At 38.3% G+C, this 26,316-nt stretch overlaps 2 protein-coding genes across 4 annotated transcripts in view; one reads left to right on the top strand and one right to left on the bottom strand.

Annotated features, from left to right (window-relative positions):
* LOC138049805 (doublesex and mab-3 related transcription factor 3, truncated-like) overlaps positions 1 to 26,316 on the bottom strand; it is a 199,411-nt gene that overhangs the window by 159,892 nt on the left and 13,203 nt on the right. The gene's annotated exons all lie outside the window — the stretch shown is intronic.
* LOC138049809 (homeobox protein SIX6-like) lies at positions 4,664 to 25,574 on the top strand. Of its 3 annotated transcripts, none has more exons than XM_068896255.1 (3): positions 4,664 to 4,791; positions 21,262 to 21,910; positions 24,815 to 25,574. In XM_068896255.1, exons 2-3 carry the CDS (start codon positions 21,336 to 21,338, stop codon positions 24,948 to 24,950), a joined length of 711 nt encoding a protein of 236 aa, XP_068752356.1. In that variant the 5' UTR covers positions 4,664 to 4,791; positions 21,262 to 21,335; the 3' UTR covers positions 24,951 to 25,574. The 3 variants fall into 3 exon arrangements, with proteins under 3 accessions (XP_068752356.1, XP_068752355.1, XP_068752357.1); XM_068896254.1 differs by lacking the exon at positions 4,664 to 4,791 and adding an exon at positions 12,519 to 12,892; XM_068896256.1 differs by lacking the exon at positions 4,664 to 4,791 and adding an exon at positions 16,599 to 16,754.

Raw genomic sequence — 26,316 nt, 5'->3', positions numbered from 1 at the left:
CACGAAGGCCACGGTCATTTTTCATTTTGGTTAGGTTTAAGTTATTATCCTCGGCATTAAAGACAAATAATGACATAAACCTAGAGCTCAAATCAAGATAAGATATAAGATGAGTATTACCTTCTGGAACCCGCAGGATAACTTTATCCAGTGGATAAGTCACTATCTACACTATAAAATATACTTTGAACAATGGTAAAGATTTTCTTACACAACTTTCAACTAGATGTAATTAGAGTGTACATATATATTCACAGATACGAGGGCAAATACTGAAATCTTTGCGGAGATTGAAACTGATGGATAGTGACTTATCTACCGGATAAAGTTATCTGGCCTTTGAACAACCGGGGCCTGGGGCCTGTTTCTCGAAAGTCCCGAAACTTTACGGGCCATTTTCGGGGGTCACAATTCCCTTTTGTATTTCAAGAACGGAGAGGATTTAAGTCGTGAAACTTCACAGTTATTTTTCTTTTTGTTACCTTAAAAACACGTTGGCAGTTTCACAAATGGCCTTTTGGGCACCAAAAGTTTTCGGGACTTTCGAGAAACGAGTCCCTGGTTGCATGGGTATCCTTGAAACTCTTCACTTTTCAATCATTATAAAGGTTTCATCAAAAGATAATTAGCAAACAAGTAGATATCAGCTACGTAGTGACTCCATCATCAAATAGAAGCCAGTAGTCGCAAAAGCCAGTCAGTATATAAATACATGACCTCAACCAACACTTTCCATGCAACATGGTACACCACCTCTCTACATAAATCCCTGCTACAAGCCTTTTCAAATTAGAAATTTACTAATCTCGAAGAAGTTCATCCGATGTAACGTTTGATAGCACTTAAGGTCTGTGCAGTGAACTAACAAACCTTTCCTTTCCGCTTCTCATTCGTAGCAGAACGCCTATTCACTTGCTCTATTATTGTTTTATTTTCTTCGATTACTTCAAGAATCTCTCTCGGCAGCTTCTTCACAGGATTGCAACCGTTTTCTAGCTCATGTTACTACAACATACGTGCTCTATAGTCTATAATTCAAATGCGTGTTTACAACTTCTTTCTTGTTTTGGTCAAACGCTTTCTTGACAATAAAACATGACGTACTGTTGGTAAGAAAACACAATTTTCTTCCATAAACCACAACTCAAGCTTGTCAGAAGGAAACCAAGGCGTGACCGCGAAGCCGTTTTTTATCTTTGATTACTTCAACAATATTAGAAGGCATAACTTGAATGTTATATTACGTTTCTCCAACCCTTTTTGGTTAGAACACTGTTTTGATTTCGATCAGACGTTTGCCCAACAGTCATTACAGATTACTTGGCTTTTAACCGTACTGTCGGATAAATGAATACTTGATGTACACATACATACTTTACCGAGGCTTACACGAACCTCCATAAAAACGTTTAGGTAAAATACGACTTGTCTATTCCTCTAGAATAGAATGTGGAGGGATTAAGAAAAACAACTGACCCCGCAAAAGTTGAGGTGGCAAAGATAAATAAAACGATCACATCGAGCTGCAGTCAGTTATTCTTTGGTTGTGGAGGAGTTGTGCTTCAAATGCGTATTTCAAAGAGCGAAGAGCAAGTTAAATGTTATAAATGCATCACTGTTCGACATATTTATGACTGTATGTTTGTCACAGGAATTCTTAAAGCAATATTTTCCTCTTAACTCTCACTAACAATTCAGTTGTTTTCATACTTTGGTGCTTTTATGGCAATACAGCGTAACTGTGTATTGTTGTATTTTTGTATGTTCATTGACACTGCTGTCATCGGTTTGTTTGTCAACGCATCAGAAAGTGCAAAGCGGCAGTCATACCACTTACAAAACATTACCACCTTCCACAATATAGATCTCGGAATTACGAGATACAACAGACATGATGGTACATTTTGAAATCTCTGCTTTCCACTGAGTGAACTCATCACTGCTCGCATTCGGTCCTTGAAGTGTTTCTTTCCTACTTAAGTTGTGAGTGTCGATAGAATAACAATAGATAACATCCCCCGAAATCACATTTCCCTGCGCGGTTTAGAGTTTACATTAAGTAAACTAATTTCTTACTAAGACTGAAATACGTCTAAAGATCACTCAAACAAGGAAAGATTGGGAAGAGTGGGAGAGTTAGCTTTATTCTTCCTTTGATATCCGCTGGAGTAACGAGGCTGGCAGTTTAATTACTGACTTCCAAAAGTATTTTACCAGAGGTACTCAACAACACTGAAAAGGTAACCGTTTTCAAATGGTGCTTCTGAGACTTTGATACTCCAGATCTGTAGAAAACTCCAGGTCGTTGTTACTTCCTGAACAGAATGTATATCTTCCGAGTTCTATATCCGATACCTCGAATTATCCTTTGGCGTACGCAGTCCATTAAGGGTTGGAAAAATATACGGTGTAAAATGTAAAGAAACGTCGCGTGAAGTTACGGTGGATGTTACCAAACGGGTTGCTACCAGTAATAACTGAAACCTGATGATGGCCAGCGACCAAGATCAGCCCCTCAATTTTTAAGTGTTTTTCTAACAGTAGTCAACAATCGCACAGCAAAACAATAGCGTTGTTATAATGTAAACGAGTCTCGACTCCTTAAGATGTCATGGCAAACACAGAAAGCCACTGCCGTTACCTTGCTCTTTCTGAGTGTCGTTAATCGAATTAAATAAGTGGGTGCACTTCCCTGTGCTGCTTTTTATTAAGCTCATCAAGGCCATTTGCAAGCTATTTGCATGACTATAATTGCCTACAGTACAGCACAAGCACTTGCGACAAAGAAAGACAATAACTGATTACTACAGTATGAAGATAGAGAAGTAAATAGCTTTACAAGAAACGCTAAAGAGTCGAAAAATAGCACGGCCCAAGCATCTTAATGGTTGCCTAGAATAGTCCTCCCGCGTTTCTCCTTATGCTGTACGGAAAACACCCAAAAGTTTTGTGCATCAAGTTTATGTATCAAGTTCTTTCCCGAAACTTTCTATATCAATTAAAATATCTACAGCTGATATATCATCAATTTCTTCGGTCTTGGTACGCCAAGGAAGCATTAGATCGCAACCAGTTCCTAACCAATTCAAATAGAAGTGTTTAAAAGTTTGCAACAGTAGTCACTGACCAATCAACACGATGACCATTACAAGGACAGATGTGTGAGTTAGAGCAAAATCCCATGTGCCTCGTTCAAAGGCTGTCCTCAGTACCACTTCATCTTGTGCTATGAGATGAAATCAGAAATTTTGGGATGACTGTGGAATTAAAACCTGCACCAAAGTTTAATGAGAGAGTGTTCAGCCAACTGCACTTACGCGCGCAACAATCCTTTACTCTTTCACTCTTATATAAAGTTTTTAAGGAAGAAAATTACAAAGTCAATGGGAAAGTGCAGAACAAAACAAACTACTCAATTCTGGGATTCCAATCACAACAGATCCTTTTAACTTTCAAGGTGATTGAGCAAGGATGGCACAGTCGGTTAGTGCACGGCCTTGGTGCAAGGGGTCCTGAGTTCGATTCCCGAATCTCACATCCTTGTTTCCACTTCTTTCCGTTCTGTGTAGCTTAAGTAGCCTTAAATACCCGTAAAACGGAGCACTGATGGCGAGGGGGGTGTAAAATGAGCGCACCGTCGACCTCAGGTTTGTCAGTTGAATTACTGTTACGAGTTATCGACGTTAAATATGGTTGCTTCACTTTGCTTTACTTTACTTTACTTTACTTTACTTTAGTGTTCAGCATATGCACCTTCTTATTTTCGGGGTTTTAACACCCTTTTATAAGGAAACTCAGCTCTCGTGCAATAATATCGTAGTCGCGTTTGGGTGGACAACCTCTAAGATACATTTTTGTTTCTGAAAAAAATCTTAACACCTATTCAAAATATAAAAATCACTAAAAAAGAAGATTGTAAACTCAATTCTTGATGCGCTTTTTGCCCACATCGCGCGTTCCATTCATCGAACCCTGTTTTGTTTCGATGCGGAACTGAACCCAGTTTATCTCTTTCGTATGGAACCCTCTCGACTCTCGAATCGCGTGATTCCTGCCCCATTATCACAAAACAGTTTGCGTTCCTTTTTCTCAAGCGTAGCCTCGTTAGCAAACTACTGCTAATTTGGTGTGGCCAATTTTACGGCCATTAAAACTGTCTATTTCGGGAGGCAATTACCTCCACCGGCTCTTTAACCAGCTCTTCCAGCTGTAACTAATGACCAATCGGAAAGTCACGAAATAGATACGGCAAAGTTATGTAAACACTGAATGAATTTGCAGCTTATTCACCGTTTGTGGATGCTGAAATGATGTTGTCGTTACCTAGATCCCTTATTAAGGATTGTAGATCTGTGAGAAGTGCTTCTTAATTGTAAACATAGGTCTGTATTTACCAGGGAGTGATTAGACATCCATAACTGAATGACACAGGTGATTGGTTATGCACGCGATCCTAAAATGTTTCCGCTATCACTTATTTTGAACCATTGTTCTTTCTTCTAAGCTAATGTTCTCTTCATTTCATACGTCAGCGTATGAGTAAGTGTTTTCGTCTGTGCCGGATACTGTTTAACTCCGTTGCCCTAGTTTTGACACACAACTAACGCAAAAGCACTTCTGCTCTCTCACGAAATGTTTATGTCACGCCTCACAGAATAAGTTCCTGAATAATTTTTTAGGGTGGCTTCAGTAATCAGTTGTGATTTCACATCACTTGCGTTTTCCTGAACAACACTGGTCACTAAATGAGCGAATCTCTCATTTTCTATTAATCAGTCTCCACAGCAGAAGGTGAGCCTGTTCTAAAATGCTACTTAGTAGAAGTATGCAACAGTACTCGAACCTACTACGCCTTCATTTAATTACCCCCCTTGTCAGCTCTTTCCGGACAGATATAACACCACTAAGGAAGCTGTGTTTAGAAGTGCACAGGTTTGCAATCACATTTTGCCCAAATCAACCCGGCTGTGTAATCACGCAAGCTATCCCTCATTCAGTAAACGGTAACTTAAAACGTTGTATGTACTTCTGCCAGCTTTGGACAGCTGTTTCTGGTGTCTTCGTCATATGCTGCTAATATAGGACTGTAGTACACATATATGGGTTTATGTGAGCATAGCGGATTATCTTTGTAAGATTGATCCTTTCTTAAACGTAAGAGAAACTATATATTGTTTTCTTCTGACGGACACTCTAAAACTGATGAAACGTTGGTGTGAGAATTCACTTGATCAGTTAATACAACTACGAGTGTTGTGAGAACTTCACGGAATTAAACTAGCGGTATGATCAGTCGCTTGAAATAACTTTCACTCTGCAACAAAGTGAATTATCGCGCATAATACAATGAAGTCTCTTCCATGAAAGGAAAGCACAGTTAGATACCTTCCAAGTTTCCCTGATAATAAATTAGTATACAGATCTCTAGAGACACAGGTACAAATGATGTAATGTACAATTGCTGGTGGACGAACAAAAGGAGCTAATGAGAGATCTTATGCTTTCGTCCACCAACATGGCGGCAATGACGTAACTTGAAAACCACCTATTCGGCTCCACACAATAACTGAACCTTTTTGTTCTTATCAGCACCGTGATGTCACTCTAAGAGTTAAAGGGTTTATTTCCCTCCGTGGGCATTTCAAAGGGATCGTAAATTTAATGTAGTGTTTTTTTATTGCTCAGGGTTTCAGGATCGGCATTAGAAAAAAAACAAATAACGATTAACATTTTTTGTCGCGTATACCTTTAATGTTTCACCGTTAATGGTCAATCAATTATTCATCTTACTTGAGAAGACAACTTAGCATGCTCTTGTTCACCTGTCTTCTTGAAAACTAACAAGAGACTGAGCAATCCGATAACCTGAACCAGCGCAAGAAAAAGTCAGCCTTTACCACGAGCACATTTCCATGTCAACACAACCAACACGGAAGTATACGGTTCGATGGTACGGGGGAACTGGTGGGGTTACAAGTTCGAAGTGACTACATGGATTCTCAACAGAGACAGTAGCTTTCGAGTTTAAAATAGCTCTTCTCTAGTTGTCAAGGGTTTTTTTGTACAAGGGTGGGGTGGGATGGGGGGCAGGACAGATGCCTGACTGTGTGTGTGTCCAACTCTTCCTATAGAGCTCATTGCCTTCGTCTTTTCATCTTCATGAAAGCTTTTTCTTATGTACCACAATGGATCTATCAAAATAACTAGGCCATTCAAACTTCTGTTCACATTATCATTACGGTACTTTTCATTGAGTACTATGGAGGAAATTCTGCATTTAAACGTAAAAAAAAACTTAAGTCTTGAATTTGTCAGGTTTCTCTACGCAATTGCTAAAATTGCGTTCATAACTGCAAGGATCATAGGTTCACTTGATTTCACATCCGCAGTTCAATATATGAGCTAAGTTTCGGCTTTTTAATCTTATACCCACAGGTGGGAGAATATTCTTAGTCGAACAATACTAAAATGAAGTTATCGGGTTACTCTAATGCTGATGACACGGATTTCAAAGCGGCTCAGTAAAATTAAATAAACCAAATACAAAGAACGCCTTGAAAACGGAGTCTTCGAGGTGGGCACGGTTAACAAAAACTCACAAAAATTAAAGTGAAATAGAAACAAAAAACAGCTAAGAATTGCATATAGTGCAGTATTACAAAATGAAACTCTGTATAAAATATGTAAAATGTTATAAAATCTCTAAAATTACTTGGTGATAACTGCTGGTAAATTAAATGAAGCTAAGTCTCCAAAAATGGTTCATTTTAAAACCCTTTAATTTACATATGGGGAGAATGCCACTCGGTTCGAAAAAGGTAAGGGCGAAAAGAGCTTGGGCGACGACGACTACAGAAGAAACGAAGAGAGAAGAAATATTTTAACAAGACATTTTGGTTGCCGTCTAGTTCAACGGCACCATCAATGATAGTACCGACGAATGATATACTCCGCCTCGTACTCTGTTGCACAAAAAATGGTCAACCAAAGGTCGGAAAATCCAGACACAATTTTCGTTTAAGTTAACCTACAGCTGCACTCCTTCTTCTTCGTGAGGCCTTAAGATGGGCATTTTTTTTAGTAACTGGATTTCAAGAGCACATCTTATCCATTTACCACGGTTTCTATGCAAACATTGCTTAATTTAGACCACTCATTTTTATGTTCCTTATGTCAATGGTGTACGCATGAGTTTACTCAAGTTATCATCATGAATTCGTCTGTACTTGACATAGCATTAACAAAACGAGTGGAACATCTTCATGCATCCCCGCTCGAAGATCGTTGTTGAAGGACAGGTGTACATTACCATACATAACAATATTGAACAAATCATAAAAGGCCCTGCAGGGTTTAGAATGCCGTCACCACTAAAAATAAATTATAGTCTGCTTCATTCACAAGGGCCATGGCACGATATTTTGAATATACTCTTCTATACAAAGCAAAAAGCTGCCGTCTTCAGAACAGCTGAGACAAAAATAACGATGACGTGGTTTTCCTTTCGAATGTGTTTTATTTCAATCACAGATGCAATGATTTAAAATTGAAAAAATTCGACAATTTTTTTTTAATTCTAGACTAAGTGAGACTAGAGACAAAACATTTATCACAAACAGCTTTTTCTCCTAAAATTCCATCACATCGTCTCGGAAATATTCTAAGCGCGAATGTGGTCAAAGACTTCTATTGCAGCTTTGACAGAAAATTAGTCTCTGCTTTCCAACCTTACCATAAATCCGCTTGCAGTTTGCATCACCTGTGAGGGCCATAAGGAAGAATATACTGATATATATTTAAATACGCTCCGGTCCTCTACTCTCATAAAATATTGTTCTTCTTTTAATTGTTCGTGAACGCGGCCCAATTACTCGGACATTAGCACTCTAACTCAGTTCATGTTCTTATTTTGCATCGTAACGACCAAACTTCCCTATCTTCTCACGTGAGTTGATGTTATTCTATAGCAATGGTGGGCCAAAAGTAATCAGGATGAAATGCAGGTTAAATAAAAAGGCCTTTTCACTAAAATTTGATTTGCAAACAAATCGGTAGAGACAAAGACGACACGAGCAAATGCAACATGACAAACTCTGAGGAAAGATCCCTGGTTTGTGTCATCTAATATGGCGCTGATGGTCGCAACGTTAAAAACCACCTTTTGGCTACAACAAACTGGCTTTAGGCTCAATCCAGTCTCTTTTTCATTGACTAGAGGCGTAAAAATGTAAAAAGTGCATCCCAGCGAGGTCGTTACAACCGGGCTATCGACACAACATAATTTCGTAATACTTGCTTTCTAAAATATATGATGACAAAATAACGATACATGTAATGGCAAGGTAATTAAAATACTCCAATGTTGGGTTACAAAAAAAAAATTTTCGAAAACAACGTGTTGGAAGCTTTTTACCTTCAGTTTGAGTCCAACGACAGCTTAAAAACACTTCGCTTCTCAAGCTGACGATTGTATCGATTAAGAAAGAGAGTTTAAAAAATCCAACAAAAAGATTAACTGTACAATTCAGCTCAGCAATTTTGTGACATCCCCCCTCTTTACATTCCTAGGCCTTTTCTTTCCGTTAAACGACGTTATCCCACGATGCAAGACAGGTTATTATCACACAGTCACCGATTTTTGTCTATTTTTCTCAGAGGATTTTTTGTGCCATCACATCAACAAAACCGGTAACGCTTTAAATTCAAAGGGTGCTTTTGTAGACTTTTCACAACATTTCAATTATAAGCTTGTACAGTTTTTTTCATCAAAACTGTTATTTATGTCCAGGTATTGTTTCACTTGTCTGATCTGCAAATAAATGTAAGCATGTATACTGTGGTAAATGTTCCCACAAAGTTTTTATGAAATGTCCGCTATTGGCTTTAGCCGACGAAAGATAAGAAACTACAATTTGCTTGAGTTTGACGCTTTGATTCACTGTTTTAACTAAAATTAATTTGCTTTTGGGAATCTACAGACAGTGCGCATGATCTGGGATTTTCCTATAGCAAAACTGACTAACTAATCTGATGTGCAATCATAATGTGCAGTAAAATTATTGTATTCAACACGGTTTCATAATTCTTTGTAAACTTAACACGTGTGTTAGTCTAGAGTTTACACATGTTCAATTGTAAGCAGCAACATAGGTAATTGCCAAAATTTCAAAGGTGACTTTTGATATGTTTATACAGTTATTAATTGTAAAAGAACACAACCAAAAATCTGTTTCACTTTGCATTACTCACAAAGATCACCTTTCTCCAAGTAGTCTGTCACCTCAGTACTGTGTCTACGCAATTACGTTGAAAATCGTCAAATAAGTTCATTTTGGTATTTAATTAAGCTGAAGTATTGAGTTTGATTTTATCAGGAAATTAATTCTCCGTATTATTAAAGTCATACTGTTGTTTACCAAAATGCTTTATTAAAAGATCGTTATCTTGGAAATATCTTCAGAGACGTACGAGAAGTCTCCTATGAGAATGGCACATCAAGAACAAACTCAATTTTTCAATATTCGCTTCTCGTTCTAAACGTCTAAAAACAGCATCTTACAGAAGTAATGACCGATCTAAAAAATTGAGCACTTCAGAAATTCAGCGATAAAAGTCTCGTTGAAGTAAATGTCATAGATTCGTTTGAATTTTCAAAGCATTACATTTGAAGCTCATCGTGGATAAGAAGGCAAAAGAAACCTTTATAGAGAGAGCTGGTAATCAGTAATGAAAGACGTAAGATTTTTTTCTAGGATGCCTTTTTTTTAAATTTACGTTTCAATTACTTTAACTATAATTTCACTACAGCACAAACAATTTAATTAAAAAACTATTATACGAAGAATTTCGGAAAGTTCTGTAACCGTGGATTTTATGACGCGACCTTAACTTGCCTGAGAGAGAGTAAACAGTTGCAAAGAAGGGATGTAAACCTTCACTTCACTAAGGAAAATACTCATGTTAACTTTGCAAACTCCTTTTGAAGTTACAAACTTTGCCAGCAGTTCAGGTACCATAAGTTCTCAAGTTCTGAGATAAGTCAAATGAATGCGAGAAATAGGAACCAGTGGCCATCTGTTTATCCAATGGAAAAAAAAAAAAGTTTGATTGTGACTTGTAAACGCATCAAACGGAACTAAAAACTGAAGACAAAATGGAAATTTTTCAAATAGAGGCTTCCGAGAAATAAAGGAATAGAAAACGCTGCGTGCACCACACACATGTAACCTTTAACGTTGAGTTGTTTTGATACTTAAACTATAAATCATTTAGACTCTATGGTCGAGACTAGAAAACAAAGAGAGATGGGTGTGGCTATGATTAATGAGCATGCGTGCGAAGTTCAGGCAAATTGTGACCGCTAAAAGACTTTTTAAGTATTGTCCTTGAAGTGTTGTGATCAAAACAACTTTGTAAACGCTTTTCGGCTCCACTTCGTCCCCTCGTGAAGTGGATTTCTTCATTAAGGTACAATGAAAAAAACGCTGTCCACAAAAGTTCTCACTTAGAACAAAAGTTATTTTAATCGACATTATCAAAATTTACTATAAACTGACAAAATTTGAAAGTGATAGATTTGTGACAATCCCTTGAAATACACAATGCTAATTATATGATTGCCTTCCAGGTTTCATGACTTGACCCAAGTGTCATGTGATCTTAGGTAGCATTGTTTCCGAGGCTTAATATCACTCCAACAAGTGAAAGATGACGTTTGATAAGTTATCAAAACCACGAAACTTGACGAATCCAAAATCATTATCAACCACCTAATTGCCATCCATTCACCTTGGCGTTTCATTTTCGTTTAAGATCTAACCGCAATGCTTTAAGTATTTTTTTTTTCACAACCTACAGATATCAGCCAGCTCTATTCGCAATTATTTTCACCAGTATATTGATATCGATATCAAAGGGTTATATATGTATCTTAGGGTTTTTGCTAACTCATTCTTGTTTACTGATTTAGTTTTTTTTAATAGCTGCTTTCGTCAGGAAAAAATATCGGCTTCAAACAATAGAGTGGCTTTGAGTAGACTATTATCACTTGTGCGTCATAGATCCCAAACTCGTGGGAAACCGTCGATTTCCTCCACCTCTGATGGGAACAAGTTGCTGCGCAACTAACCGCGCGCCTACAGATTCTCTGTGACGTTTTAGTTGGAGAATTCACCCAGTTGACGAATAACAATATTTTAAGGAGGCGAGGAAAAAGTATAAGGTTGATTGACATTCCTTAAATGATGAAATTTTGTGGGACGGAGTTATCATGTCAGAGTTCAGGCTTAATTGAGTACAAAAACTTTACGGAAAACAAATCGCAAATATCACCACACGAATGTGGCATTTACTCCTGCCGCCTTTGTATTTCGATACAGAAAAAAATCGGACATTCTCGCAATTCGTTGGATTTTTCATCGGTATAATCTTAACCAAGGAAGTTCAGAATTTAACCGATACGTTGCACTCTGATTATTTTTAGTGAAAAACAATTAAACCAATAGAGACGGTGACGTCATCGTGCCATAAAAAAAACCCATTTCCTTGGAGTCGTGAGAAGTTAACACTTTTTTTAAAATCCTAAAACGAGAAATTGTCCTGTCCTTTTTAACATACAAAAGCAAAAAAAAACTCTTTCAAAATGCAGCGCATATGCTCCACAAATATTTGCTTTTGGAGCAATGGATAATATTTCGCTTAAAAGTCGCACTATTACGGAGCAATTTGTTCAAGAATGAATTGATGGCAGTAATATTTCGTAAAATATTGCGTCTTCTTTTTTTTACGAACAATGGTTTGATTGGACAAGTTTTCTGGCAGTTTATAGATGCTGAGCGCAGCAAAATCTGGTTGGCTCTGAAAGCTCCATAGCCTTAATTTGTTTTCCTTTTCTCAGAACCAACAGTGATTTCATTTATGCAGGAAAAATCGTTCATCCTTTTCATATATTTTTCTGCAGTTTTGGCGTTTTACCGTGATTTGCGTGAATTTCAGTATCAGCTCTTATGCAAAGGTATCACACGGAACACTTAATACAACTGCTCTCAGAGTTAATGGTTATCTTTGTAAAGTATATTTTCAGTTAACGTTTGAGGATTTCCGCCTTTAGATGCTGATCCAAATACCGAGAGATATTCTGTGTCAGAGGCGATGCAGCTTTTTTTTAAGAGGCAAACTCTCCTTCTTCTTAAAAATCAAGAAGTAACTTCCATTCTTGCTCTTTGGAAAGATTCCTTGCGGACAACGACCCATGAACCCTTTTCAATTCTCGAAATTTCTGACTGGCGAACTGGAAAATTTCAAATGTAGTCATTTCCAAGGGTTATTTAAAAGAGAGCACACTATAATAAAAGACCTCTCGACCTTGAGAAAAACAACCAGGTCGGTGACGTTTTGTTAGCGTGCGATACTGAGTGATATTGTCTCTGTACCTTGTCTCCTACCTTCCCACGCCATTTAACTAATTCATCGTTATAAACCCCAACACTCGTGACAAGATGCTGCTGGGGAAACCATGACCATTCACCGATATTATCGTCTTTTTGATATTATCTTAAGCCCTAGAAGCAATAGATCACCGTCATCTTAACCTCAAAACAATCTTAAACAACAAGAGAACTTAAAGGTTCTGAACATTGGGGTTTGTATGGTACTCGAAGAGGGAAGTGCATGTCGAATCAATATAAGCCACGCCGACAACGACTTTCTGTGGTCTTATATAAAGAGATACGTCTCTCGTAAAGGTCATCACTCTAAGAGAACACTGCATTGCGCCCAAGACGACGGAGCAAACTGACCAGAGCGATAAGGATCATCAAGGAAACGCTGACTTTACTTCATCAACTTGGGTCTAAACAGCTCTGTTTGCGGTTACAATTTATATTCTTTTTCTGTAAGTACAATTCTTTACTGATTTTTATTTCATTAGTCTACCATACGTTTTGGCAAATCAATAATGAACGAAGAGAATTGTGTGCAAATTCCATCTTGGCTAATATTTCCAGATTGTTCGGCTCGTTACGCGTGTCGATATAAAACATGGAGTATATCACAGACCGACGCAGTTCACGCCAACGTGCATGCATGCAAATATGGCGCGCAATATGCGCCAGGCATTGGATGCCTTGACAACTGTACTAGGCATCAACAGTTTTGTGCTCAGAGTTCTTAGCTTCACGCAAAACAGGATTTAAATCAGTATAAACTTTCTGCATTAAACAGTAAAAAATATAAACCCTTTCCTCACTGAACAGTATTGATTTAGCTGATAGAAAATCACTTATTTTATTGATCAAGTGCCCTTAGACGTCTTTGTATGGATCTATAATAGCCTCTATTGTTAACTATCTTTTTATTTATCACGGTGTCATACGTCTCCAAGAATCTAAGAATAACTTAAGGAGAAATAAGACAGGAATAAATAAATTTCTCTTCAATTAAAAAGACACAACAATCGGTTTCGTGTTTTGTATTAAACATAGGTCAAGAATTTCAAGATCTGTTTGTACCAAAAAAGCGTAGAACACCTGTTTTGGGAGGCAATTATACAGGATCACCTTGAAACACATGTTCGTTATCTGGGCTCTGATACGCAAGAATAAACATTTTTATAAACATTTCCTTCTTCGTTCGTAATAAATAAACCTTAGCGTAGATACAAATGTCACAAAAATCTTCCAGGTCTATCAGGAGGCTTCGATGTTAGAATTCAACTTTTACATTGATAACATTCACATCATATATATTTAATAAGGCGGGTTTGAAAATCCTGTATTAGCTTTCATGTTAGTGCCGATAGTGATGTCTTCGCGAAAAATTAACTCCACGGAACAAGTATATTAAACTCTAAACCGCAAATATGCAGATTTCTGCTTATGACGAAAAACTAAAACCGCTTCTGAAGTGTTTTTCTGCAGCGCGTTGTACACCCGCCGTGTCGTAATCATTTCCATTTTTGTATGCCTATTAATTTGAATTTCCGTGCCTTTGTCCTAATCCCGCTGAACATGTAACGGTATCTTAGACCCGCATGGATCCCGTTATAACGATCTGCCTATATACAGATAAATATATACACATTTATGTAAACAGCGAATTTGATTTTTCATTTAGCCGCACCCTAACGTAATACTAGTACCTCACAATTTTTCTCATTAAATTTTACACTTCTTTTAATAAAACAGCGAGGAACACTTCATTGACAATCTATTTTTTTCACCGAAATAAAAAGATAAATTATTGTAATATAATGAAACAATTTGCCTGAGATTACTCTCTCTGTGGCGCAACCAATAGCGCTTTTTGCTTTGAGTATGTAACCTACCACCCAGAGGAGAACACTGTTTGTGAGCGATCAAAAGAACTCTTTGATTGATTGCCTAAAATGGCGGATACTAAAAAAATTGACATAGAACACTGTGATAAACTTGGCAAGAGAAACCGTTTAGCTGTCACCAGGGGCCTTTTGAAAATTTCCAAACATGCAGTTCAAAATCACACGTGGCGAGAGAAAATATCGAATAAAAAAAACCATAATTGGACAGCCCTCCAAGCTGGTGCACGGTTCTGTCTGATAATACATCCATTAAAGTCAACACCACGGGAAGTCAATTTTGTAAGATCACTAAACAAAACGTATCACATCCGTGGTATTATTTCATGTATCATAATAAGAAGTCAAAATATAAATACAAAGTAGGAAATATCTTTTCCTCCTAATGTAATTAGCAAGGTTTCACGCCGTGATCGCTATCTATGGGCAATTAGGAAGATTCTGAACAAAACAGAGTTTCTTTTAAGGTGTGAAGAAGAGAGGAGGGCGCTGAAAAATCTGCAAGTCAGCCTCAGTGAGTTACATTCAGACGAGAGCAAAGTGATCGCCTTCTTCAGTTTATGATGTTCTTAACGCATCGTTAAATGCATCTTAATAAATAAAACGTTATTATGGTTTTCCTTCAGCCTCCTGCCGAGAAGTAGGAAGCAGTATTAGCTTAATTAATGTTTAATTCACTTGCCGGTAAATAGGTTTCTTCAACATCTTACCCTAGCGTTATTAGGTGGATCGAAAATTACTTGTTTTTTCATCTTGAGCATTTTTTCATCACAGACACGACGGTGGGACGATGATCATTAAAGGCACACCCCTTAGGGTGCATTTTTTCCATATGAGTAATCGTAATTGTCATTCAATCACTCCATCCGACCGAGTTAGATTGCCAAAACCACCTGGACCACCGTCAGCTTGAGTTCACTAATACTTCTACCATCTTCTTTACAATTCGTGCCTAAAAAAAATACGTCATTTTAGATCAAGCCTTTTATTAAAATCGGGTCTAATACAAGCAGGATGCCACTGGACGTTGTTGGTATTCAGTTTCGCGTGCCGCAACTTATCGACTTATTTCACTTTGACAAACTTTGTATCAATGTGGATAAGAACACCGGACGAAAAACATAGCTCGCGATGTTTCTCAGATCTGACACTTCGGTTTAACTTGTGTTAACGAGTCAACTCTTCAGATTTCTTCAGCAGAATGCTGTCAAATACACTGTTGCGTGATCGCCCGCTTCAGTGACTTTGCGTCAAACAACATTACTTTCATTTGTTGTGCAAGAACTGTTTCTATTAGGTTCATTGACAGACTTGAATCATCGATAAGAGTATTTATCTTCATAAGTACTGTCCTTGCGTAAGAAACCGTTTCTGCTTTTGCTATCGCTTCCGTACTATGATAGCTTAGGTTAAAAAAACAACATATTGTTAGATGGAACAGACAAAAATCTTTATAATCAAAACATTTAAGTTATTGGCTCATACTTTAACCACACCGGGGGAACATTCTCCAGCATGCAAAAATTGTGTCAGGTTAATAAGATTCTTCACTAACCTGTAATTACTGAAGAATTTATACGTGAGGCATTTTAAATGTTATAACGTGCGAGAACCCGCAAGGACATGAATCGACGAATCGCGCGCGGGTTTATTAATTCGCCCAGTGCGTTTCAATCTCGCAAACAAGCACTTATCAAACCGGAGTCTTTACAGCAATTTAGTTAATCCCGGCGAAATGCTGGTAACGGCTTTAAAGAGGACCAAATTTGCTTGATAATAAAGTGGGCGTAGCTCTTCTTAAATGTTAATTCAAACAGACCCATTGGCATTAAAGCGCGAGTCATTAGTACCACCTATGACATTTGATTTAGAAGGGAAAGCTTTTGTTCTTTATTGGGGTTTATTACCGTTCCCAGCGGGACACAACGTGCAAATAGGAAAGCTTCTAGATACGATAGATGCTTAACAACGTTAAAGCTTTTGTTGTTTAACATTACGGTCTATTGTGTTGGCACAAAAGCATTGATAAGCTAAAGGACTGATTGAATTATATAATCCACAATGTGAATGGCAAGCCGAGCTCTATTATGTCCTATCATTTACATATGACAGTAAAAGCAATTAGGAGCGTAACAAGTGGTAGTTAGTTGTAATAGAACGGCCCGATATTGTGTGCGATATTTTGTCTAATTCTCAGTCTGTTTGTATAGTCATTGTTTAGAAGCAAACCCCTAGAGCTAGGAGCTTTTATCTCCCGGTAGCATAGCATAGCATAGCACGCCCTTAAAACATTTTGCCTATTGTCAATACGGGCGAACAGAACGGACTCGCAAGCTAATCGTGAAGTGTTATCTGAAACGATTCACCAACGAGACTGCCGCTCGGTGCTACACAGAAGTGAAAAAGGTCCCTCATAGGAGAGGTAAGGCATTTCGTACTTGTTTTGGCGCCAACAGATTTGTACATTTAAAACCAGAGAGAAACCGGCCAAGAAAATCATCTGAACCGCGTGGCCTCAGTAACCACCAAAGTGTACAAAAAACAGACCAACCACTCAAACACTACAGTATCATGTCAAGACAATTGAGTGGTAGTGCTAGTACTTCGCTGTTAGGAGTCTTAGTTTAAAGAGAAACAGACGGTACAGTAGTCGATAGTGTACGCCATTCCGTGTAAGATGAAATACCAGGCATTAGCGTTGTTGGTAATCGCATATTCATGTAAAAATGCAAAATAAGTCTCCCGACAGTGCTAAGCCAATTTGTCGAGTCTTCTAAAGAAAAGTAAACAGGAAAAGACATACAACCTACACAATTTGCTTTATAACACCATAAAGTATATGAACTAACAATTTTCCAACAACTATTAATCACATATTCTCCCTCCTTTGTCAGTCGATTGATAATCGAGAGTTCAGATTTGAGAGTTAGCGACATCTTGGCATTACAGTTCCAACGCCCCTAAAGGAACTAGTAGGTACAAAGACCCTTCAGGTTTTTTGGTCGGGAAAACACAGTCTTTGGGCCACTTTTGTCCTTCGCTACCGGAAACCCACGTCGTTTCAAAGCGACAAATGATGATTCCGCTGTCTGTAAAAAGCCTTGCGAATTTCCGATCAAATCTGATCCAGTTCACCTTGCACAATATACTTCACCTTCCTCTGAACATCTGACATGTCTAAGTTGTTGTTATGCAATTGATATTCACACCAAGCTCTTCAACTTGAAAAGCAATTTCAACGTCTAAACAATTTGGTTGACGATCTATATCTACACGTTGTTTACATGTTGACGAAGTAACTGTTGGCAAATGGGTTCTATCAGCTTTTCCATCGCGTTATGGTTTCCCTAGTTTCGTGTAGTATCTTGCCTGGTATGCATTTGATCCGCGCAAAGACTTGCTACGGTTCTAGGCTAGTTTGACCTCCTCACAACATACATCAATATGTCCCAAGAAATAAACAACTGCAACGATATTTATGATATTTTCACCATGCAATTCTCATGAAAATTTACTTTTCCGTCTAAGAAGGAATTTCTCATATGTTCCCCGTTTCAAGTAAAATTTCATCAAAGTCCAACTTAAAATCGTGAAACACTTAAAATTAAGTAAAATTCGCATCTGGGGTTATTTCAGCTCTCAGTTTCGCATAACAAGGATCGACACTGAATTTCTTATGGATGACTTTAAACGCCTTTGTCTTTAATTTAGACATACTCGGAAAACAGTTGACTTTTTGCCTTGCCTTGATAAATTCCCTGTTAGGGACCAAAATACAACAAGGAAGGTTCCTATGAATGATTAATGAAATGGACAACTCAATGGCTTGCGTTTTAAAAACTTTTGTTTATCAGCGGCGCGTTGTTCAAATCGGTTTGCCAGTACATCATTTCAGTGTTTTTTGTCCCTGCGGAGGATAGGTTTTGGCAGAGTGGCCATTTTCCTAATTACTTTCTTCTACGATCAAGTGTATTTCGAGGTCAATTCATTGTGTGCCATATATGTATGGAAGCAATTCAGCTGTAATGGCTCTCAAAACTAGACGCGCGCTTAGTTATTGTGTCTACCATAGCTCAAAAACTTGGTGTGAAATTAAGCCAAGATTCATATGAATTTTATAAACTGGTATTTTACGTTATTTGTGAGGTTGAAGAAACTGGATGTCTTTAGTTTCATTATTCCTTTTAGTTTCATTATACGGAATAATGAAAAAGATGTAGTATTGACAACTCTGAATTTAAAACTATTCTCAATAGCGTATTTTTTACGAAAATAATCCGCAATCCTTTGAGTTGTGTTTTTCGTTAAACCTGTTCTAATAATCACAACTACCTACAAGAAACGGACAATGTTCTTGAATTTTTTAAAGGCAGGCAGGCATTCAATGTGTACAGATTTACCAATGCTGTTTCTTTTTTCTGAGATCAACACTCAAGAGCTTCTTTCCATAGCACGCTTTCATATTGAATTGGACTCTTTTTCAAGATTCTAAATCACCGGAGGTATCATTGATGCAAGCTACTTTTTCTGGACTTCAAACGAAGCTACAAGCACTTAGAATTCTACGAATGGTTCTCAAAGCTGTATTTGAGCCAGTACTTGACTCACACGATAGGTGAGAAATGACGCGAAATTTTGCATAACAAAGTTCGCCCTCTCTTCGAGATAGTATCGGAACACTTCAGCTCGATAGAGTCCGGATATGCGCCTCAAATGTTATATTGCAGTTAAACATAAACAACGTGAAGCTCAAACTAGCACAGTATATTAATCACCAACGGGCCAAGAAGCCACCTAAATTGGTGGCAAATATGGCGCTCGTGAGGCCTCGCGCTTGTCCTAATTAATTGCCTTTCATTGGCAGATGACATATTTGGCAAATCATCAGTGAGCGTGAATAATATGGTGTTTATACTTTCAGCTCCCGTTGTTCATCGAGCTATAGATTACACTGAACTGTTGCCTCTACCGAGTATGAGGAACGATAATCAATGAGTAAGAATAGCCTCCTTTTTGGATAGATTTGTCGCAAAGGCTTGTTTACTTAGACCTAAAATGGTTGTTTTATCACTCATCAGCAAGGAGTAAGTAGCACGGCGGGTAGCTAAACACCTCAACAAGGGCCAATATTTCTTTTCTCGACGTACAAAACAATAAGCCAAGTATGCTTGCTTCTTATATCAAGTAAACGTATATCATAATACTGTGATAGAGCCTCGGCACACACGACCATATACATCAATAAAACAATAGTAAATTCAGAATTCCGATTTACGTCAATAAAAGAAGGTTCCACAAGAGTTCAACAGTCTTAACTGTCGCGAGAAAAGCTCGGTCGCTAATGAGCTTTCGATTTTGTGTCATCTTTCCTTGTCCAAATATATCGTAAAATTAAACTTTGCAACTAAGCACGGTAATGATAATAATTATTATAACAATGACATATACAGCGCCATGCTCTAAAGAAATCGTGATTTTAGTCTTTCCCTTTCCCCACAAGCTTTAGCCACTGTATTACTAGTCCTTCAAACGGTAATTTTGATTTGAATTCTTGTTTCCTTTCGTTGTTTCACATCATGCATTTTTAATGTTCACTTCACCAGCAGCTGTGCCCTTGCCGTTGATGAACCCCGTTACTGTTTTTTATGGTTCTTTTCTTCCCAGCACGTTATCTATAAATTGACTGAGATGCAGTCCTGATTTTCTGTCGAACGCCGGCACTTTAAATTAACGTTAATAGCATAGTTGGCGCATTTAAACTCCTCAGTTTTAACCGATCGTTGAACATTGCTTACATAACGGTTGTACTCTCAAACACAAGGAGTCTTGGCAGTCGGAATATCTTGAAGGGCAGATCCTGATAACTGTGTATATGTGACTGACCCGGAGATAAGCCTCGATTTAAAAATGTTGCTTCTTAGACAAGTAAAATAATTAAAGCGCCCAACAAGACGCCAGATTTACGCATATTATGTCTCTGTTGATAGAAAAAATCCATGTTTGTCAAGCCGAATTTGCCGAAAAAATAAGTATTCAAACAACTGAGCATTGTGTCGCACGAATGTTAAACTTTGACTGAATTTGAAATGCTCAGGAAAGAAGTACGAAATTAAGAAATGGCAGTCTGGGATCTCATAAGAGACACAGTTTACAGATCACAATTTGAACCAAATTGACTAGGCCGGAAAGAAGAGGTATAATGGCAAAATCATATTGTGGGGGCGTATGGCATCTTAGTGTTCGCACGAATTCGGGCTGTAATCCTTCGAATGCGCTAGATAAACGATCGTGTCATTCATGGCTCGAAACGTTTAAATTTCAATCGAAGGCGAAACAAGTACACTCTTCTGTAAGTTGTTAAACTTTCCATAATCACGGCTGTCAAGGATGACACCAATTGCCATTCTTCAGAGAAGTGTGGGAATTTTAATATACATTGGTTTATGTTGGTGAGAAATGTCTCTGAGATAGCTGACGCTGTTTCACAGGTTTTTTTTTTTCCCCAATCATATGCATTTTCTGTCTAACATCTGTCACTAAGAATGATAACAAGCAATTTCAAACGCTAAAAGAAAGATCAATGGAGTGCGCTTTTCTTAGCATCCACTTCAAGTCAGTTTTAATGCAAATTGCTAAGTGTGCCTCGGAGGAAATTATTTTTGTGTTTTTCTTTTTACACTTTTGGATTCAATAACAACCATAAGAACAGTTATCCGATATCTATATTTTCCGTCCCATCTGCCCCAGGCATTGTTCAACCCAAGTTGATAATACCTTGCTTTCGTGATTGACAAGTTTGCTATAGCAACCTTTTAAAAACACCTTCAAACGCCAATCAGGTAGCCAAAGCCTTACAAACGTAACACTCGATCTCAGTGATAATATACCCCATGTTTCTAACCCTCTTGATAAATACTGACACTTTTCAGAGACGTTACCACACCCCCGCGTTTAGTCTTAATAGACTGCTACCAAGAGGAAGGAGCTCAAGACAACCACTGCCATGTTCGCCCCTTTTCCAGCGCTGAGCTTCACGCCACAGCAGATCGCACAAGTCTGCGAGACTCTAGAGGAAAGCGGCGACATTGAACGCCTGGCCAGATTTCTGTGGTCCTTGCCAGTCGCCCCAGGAACATTAGAAGCGCTAAGCAAACACGAGATCGTGCTCCGAGCACGGGCTATCGTGGCGTTTCACATGGGTAATTTCCGGGACTTGTACCACATATTGGAGACACATCGATTCGGCAAAGATTCACACGCTAAACTGCAGGCGATGTGGTTGGAGGCTCATTATCAAGAGGCTGAGAGACTTCGAGGAAGACCATTGGGACCTGTTGATAAGTATCGAGTTCGTAAGAAGTTTCCCCTTCCAAGGACAATATGGGACGGAGAGCAAAAAACACATTGTTTCAAGGAACGAACCAGGAGCTTGTTAAGAGAGTGGTATCTTCAAGATCCATATCCAAACCCGACGAAGAAGCGAGAACTAGCGCAAGCCACCGGTCTCACTCCAACACAAGTTGGCAACTGGTTTAAAAACAGACGACAGAGAGATCGCGCCGCAGCAGCAAAAAACAGGTAAACATACGTTATTTAAATTACAGAACTCCGCTTTTTCTTAAACTTCGCTTTTCTTTTTGTCTGGGTGGTTTGCGTATGATGATTATACGTACTAGAGTACGCAAATATAAACATGGAAATCCTCTCAATGAAAAGACGTTCTTGCCACCAAACACAAATCTCGGCTCAGCACATTTGCAACGGAAACTGGCAAATTAGGATGAAGTTTAGTGGTGAAAAGGCGATCCACCGTTGCATTTACAAGTGATTCCCGGTAGTTTCCGTCACACCAACGCTCCCCACACTTTTTCCAAATTGGTTTACGTAGTTAGCAGCAAAACAGATGGGGCAAAACAGAGCTTAATCCTGAAATATACACCGCATGGATAAGACTATTGATATTTAGGCTCGGTGACAGCGTATGCGGTTTGTGAAGACGTGTGGTTAACGAACATTGTTTCGATAAATGGGTTTGTTCCCTTACCCTTCATTCAATAACCAACACGTTACTGCAGATAAGCGAAGCACTTTTTGTGAACTAACATAAGAGCAATCTGCACATTAATAGAAGGGTATCGCGTCAAGATTGCATGCGGATACGGCTTTCATCTGATTCATCAACATGCTATACACACGAGTATAATGAAGGAAAATTGATCGTGATAATGTTTACCCTAAGATCATCCGGAATTGTGTCATAACATCTCTTGAATTCCACTCTACTGTAATTTGTTTGCCCACGAAATATTTGATAACTTTCTTACGTACTTAGCAAGGATTACGAGGCATATTTGGTTATTTGCTCACCGAAATTTTTATCCTATGACTGTTTGGAGGTTTTATGGAGGCAAACGGATTTGGGTTCTTTTTTTTTTTTCAGTTCACGCGCGTGCAATTTGCGAGGGATAGTTTCTCAGAATGAATTGTAATCCTATATTAGTCAAACTGTTTTTGATAGATGACTACGACGAAAGCTACAAAGACGCAAAAAAGCCAAAATTAAGATGAGAAGCCCCACAAATTGTAATCTCTTTAAAGTACTGACAAACGAAAATGGTAAGGTGTGAAGTGGGTTGCTCTCACTTGGGCCAACCGTACAGTCGCAAAACGTGATAACAAGATTTCGCATTTAGCGAGCGTACGTTAAACTAAATGACAAGAACTTCAAAAATTAATTTAACTCATTTGGTTGGCGCAGGCCAACAGACGGAGCGGATTCCGAAGTATTTAAACAATACCCTTGGAAATCCTAATATTATCTGTAAACAGTAAACGAGAAAAGAATAACATTTCTCTTCCCTTCTAGACATTCCTCAACACGAAAGCAAGCTCCATCGTGTTAAAGGTTTTCCGGTTTTTTTTTTTTTCGTGATGAGCTCTTGTGAAGCTGCGAAGTATAAATTATTTTCGAAAGCCTACGACAAACAGCACAAAAAATAACTGAGATCAGAGGATCTTAAATGTCCTTGAATGCCCCGCTCTTTCGATCAGTTTTAGCCTTCCAATGAACCATCAAAGCACAGGCTTCTGAAAGAGCTCGGACTACCCTTTTAATCGCGTTTCTGTAATTTGAAGAAAACATACACTTTCTTTCTATAGTCTTCAGCATGAATATAATCTGATGAGGCGATTAACGTTGATTTTTCTACAAAAAGATTTTTTTCATCGGATATTCACCATAGACACAGTTCATGTCTGTTGTTCCTTAGATAATAGTTTTTGCAGTGCAAATCAAAGCTATTTACACTCTTAGCGGTAAAATAGAGGAGTAAAGTATAATGGCAGTCATTAAAGCTATTAGTCTATCCTTTCCGGCAAAGGTCTCAATTAACAACACTCAATTGATCTAGTTAAGGAAAAAGAGATCGGAACAAAGCTTTGTTCTCCTTGAGCGAGAGAAACATTGTCCTTACTAGAACAATTTGTCCTTATCAAGAGCCGGTCTGAAATACAAGTTTTAAAAGCTGCCCCTACATTATTACTTTCGACTAAATTGCAACCTCCGCTCAATGTATTTTCGCTTTTCGTGTTCTGTCTTATCTAGATTCAATGTACGAGTTGCCAAAAACTTCTGGGGCAAAGGCACTTGAAAAATATCAATCAGGTAAATTGAACAACGAGAAAACAATTACAAAAGTCAAACAAAACCACAAGATGTCTTGATACTAGTTAAGAGTGCGAAGCCATAACCTCTTTTTAAAGGCAATATCCTTGCTCTGTGCATTGCCACAAAACAGCAAATTGGAACTTTGAAAGCAGCTGTTTCTTCCAGCTGAAGGCGTTCAGGAATGTTTTTTTTTTTTAATTCCAAAGGCAGACTTTAGTCTGAGCGTCAACGAGTTTCATCATGGCCAAGTCAGTTTTAAAGTTGTAGTGTTTCGCATGCAATACGTCAAAATATATTAAACAAATAGTCAAGGAACTCGTAACGTCCACAGTGGCTTACTCGCCTCATCTTCAAGTACTGAGCTACTATGTATTTGAATGTCAATAAGCCAAACAGTACAACAATGTAATGACAGCAGTGAACAAATGGTTTGGTATTCATTAGGTTTTTTCGATTCTCTGTCGCACGCTTTGAACCGTTCTCAGTTCTGCCTACTCCAGCCAAACGCCTTGCAAGGTTTCTTTCTCCGGCCCCCGACCACATTCAGTGTCCTCACTCTAATGAGCCCATAAGAAACTCTTGCCATTTCGCAATCTAGCGCGATACAGTAAAGTCTCACAAAAATAATAATAAAACAACTAAAGTTGAAAGACTATTGATGAACCCACAGATGCAATGCCTGCAGCGATTTCGCCAGTGGCAAGTTATCAGCCAATTTCATAAAATTTCACAATCAATGATCACGTTTCTATCCATTGCGATATTCAGTACCGCAATAACTGAGTTTCTTTCTTCCTTTTTTTGATTTTAAACAGAATGAACCAACAGGGTCAGCACCTATCACAGTGCAAAGCAAGCTATTCGCCAGAGGGAAAAGCTATGGAAGACTTTCGAGGGCTAAAAAATTCACCACTTTCCGATTCAAACGAAGATTTACACAAAGTGGAATGAGCGAACAGAGACGGAAATAACAAGACGTTTTAAACGATTGTATTAAAGCAAGAGAGAGGAAGACTACAAGTCAAAAAAGGAAACGCCACGATAAAGAATATTTAATTTGGGACTTGTGATGCCATACCTCGCGACAGTTCTCAGTGTTTACCCTTTCAGTGCCAGGATTACGTCCCAAGCTTTAAGTAAAGCTGACAAAAAGAAATATAAACATCGCCATGAAAAAGAACCATGGTCGCTTGTCAACTTGAATCTCATCCACAAATCAATTCACAGTTTACAATTCATTTATTAGTTTCACCTTGGGATTCAAAGGGTGGCAAAAGCTGAACGCAGAACTCCAGAGGACTTAAAAAGCCAGAAAAAAGTTTATTCTCAAATATGGAATCGTTGTACAGATTTAAATGAAACTATCGATGTAAAATGTTTAAATGTACAAAATATGACCTGCGGGAAACGCAGTTCTTGTAAAAAAAAATCATTTCGTACTGGGCTGCTTTGTTGAACAAGAAACTCAACACCTTGTGGCTGACATTTTCACAACTGATGAGTACGCGACGAGTCGTCAAGTCGCTATCGAAAAGAAATCTTGAGAAAAGAATAAAGTTGATTCAACACAAATAATATTCGTTGCATTCTTGGAATCTGCACGACAAAAAAGCGCGATCACTGCCCCTGTAGATTAGTTTTGGGTTCTTCACGGAGACCTCTTAAACTTTTGAATCCACTGAACGAGGGCTGAGGGAGCTACTAGCTTCTTTTCGCATGTCGTTCCATCTTCCATTCAGCTGTTTCAGTTTTCCATACGTAATGCGAAATGTATTGTTCGTGTCCATGCAAACCCGCTAACTCCTTGTATTCTGTTACCTGATTAGCATTTGAAAGAGGGAAAAATCGCCAAAAGATCGTTTTTTAAAGGGACAGACTGAAACCGACAGCGCATTACAAGTATTTAACACTTTGCCATAGGGGGTTGTCATACGCGCGCTAATTGATCACAGTGATTATTATTCTTGCGTACAAATGGCGACCAAACAGAGCTTTTAAAAGAAAAGAACACCGTTTTGCGTTACATTAACGAGAAGGCTCCTTTATCGATCAAAGATGTCAAGCATATGTCAAATACACTCTTGATGATTGCCACCCAACAATGACCAATTACCATAATGCCTCAATTGTAAAGCCTCTGTAAACACAGCAATCGTCATGAAAAGTTTGCGAGCCAGAAATGCCTAATAGCGCTTTAATGTTCCCCTTCATTTCACAAAGTATTGGAACTGACTACCTTAAAAGAGAAGCTACGTTTCGTCTTTTATTTCTTGTTTCTCTTGAATAGTATTAACATCAACTAGATCAAGAGTTTTTC

This window comes from Montipora capricornis, chromosome 5, assembly GCF_036669925.1.
Source record: "Montipora capricornis isolate CH-2021 chromosome 5, ASM3666992v2, whole genome shotgun sequence".
NCBI classification, from domain to species: domain Eukaryota; kingdom Metazoa; phylum Cnidaria; class Anthozoa; order Scleractinia; family Acroporidae; genus Montipora; species Montipora capricornis.
The sequence above is the reverse complement of the archived record's forward strand: the minus strand, read 5'-3'. Positions and strand labels throughout refer to the sequence as shown.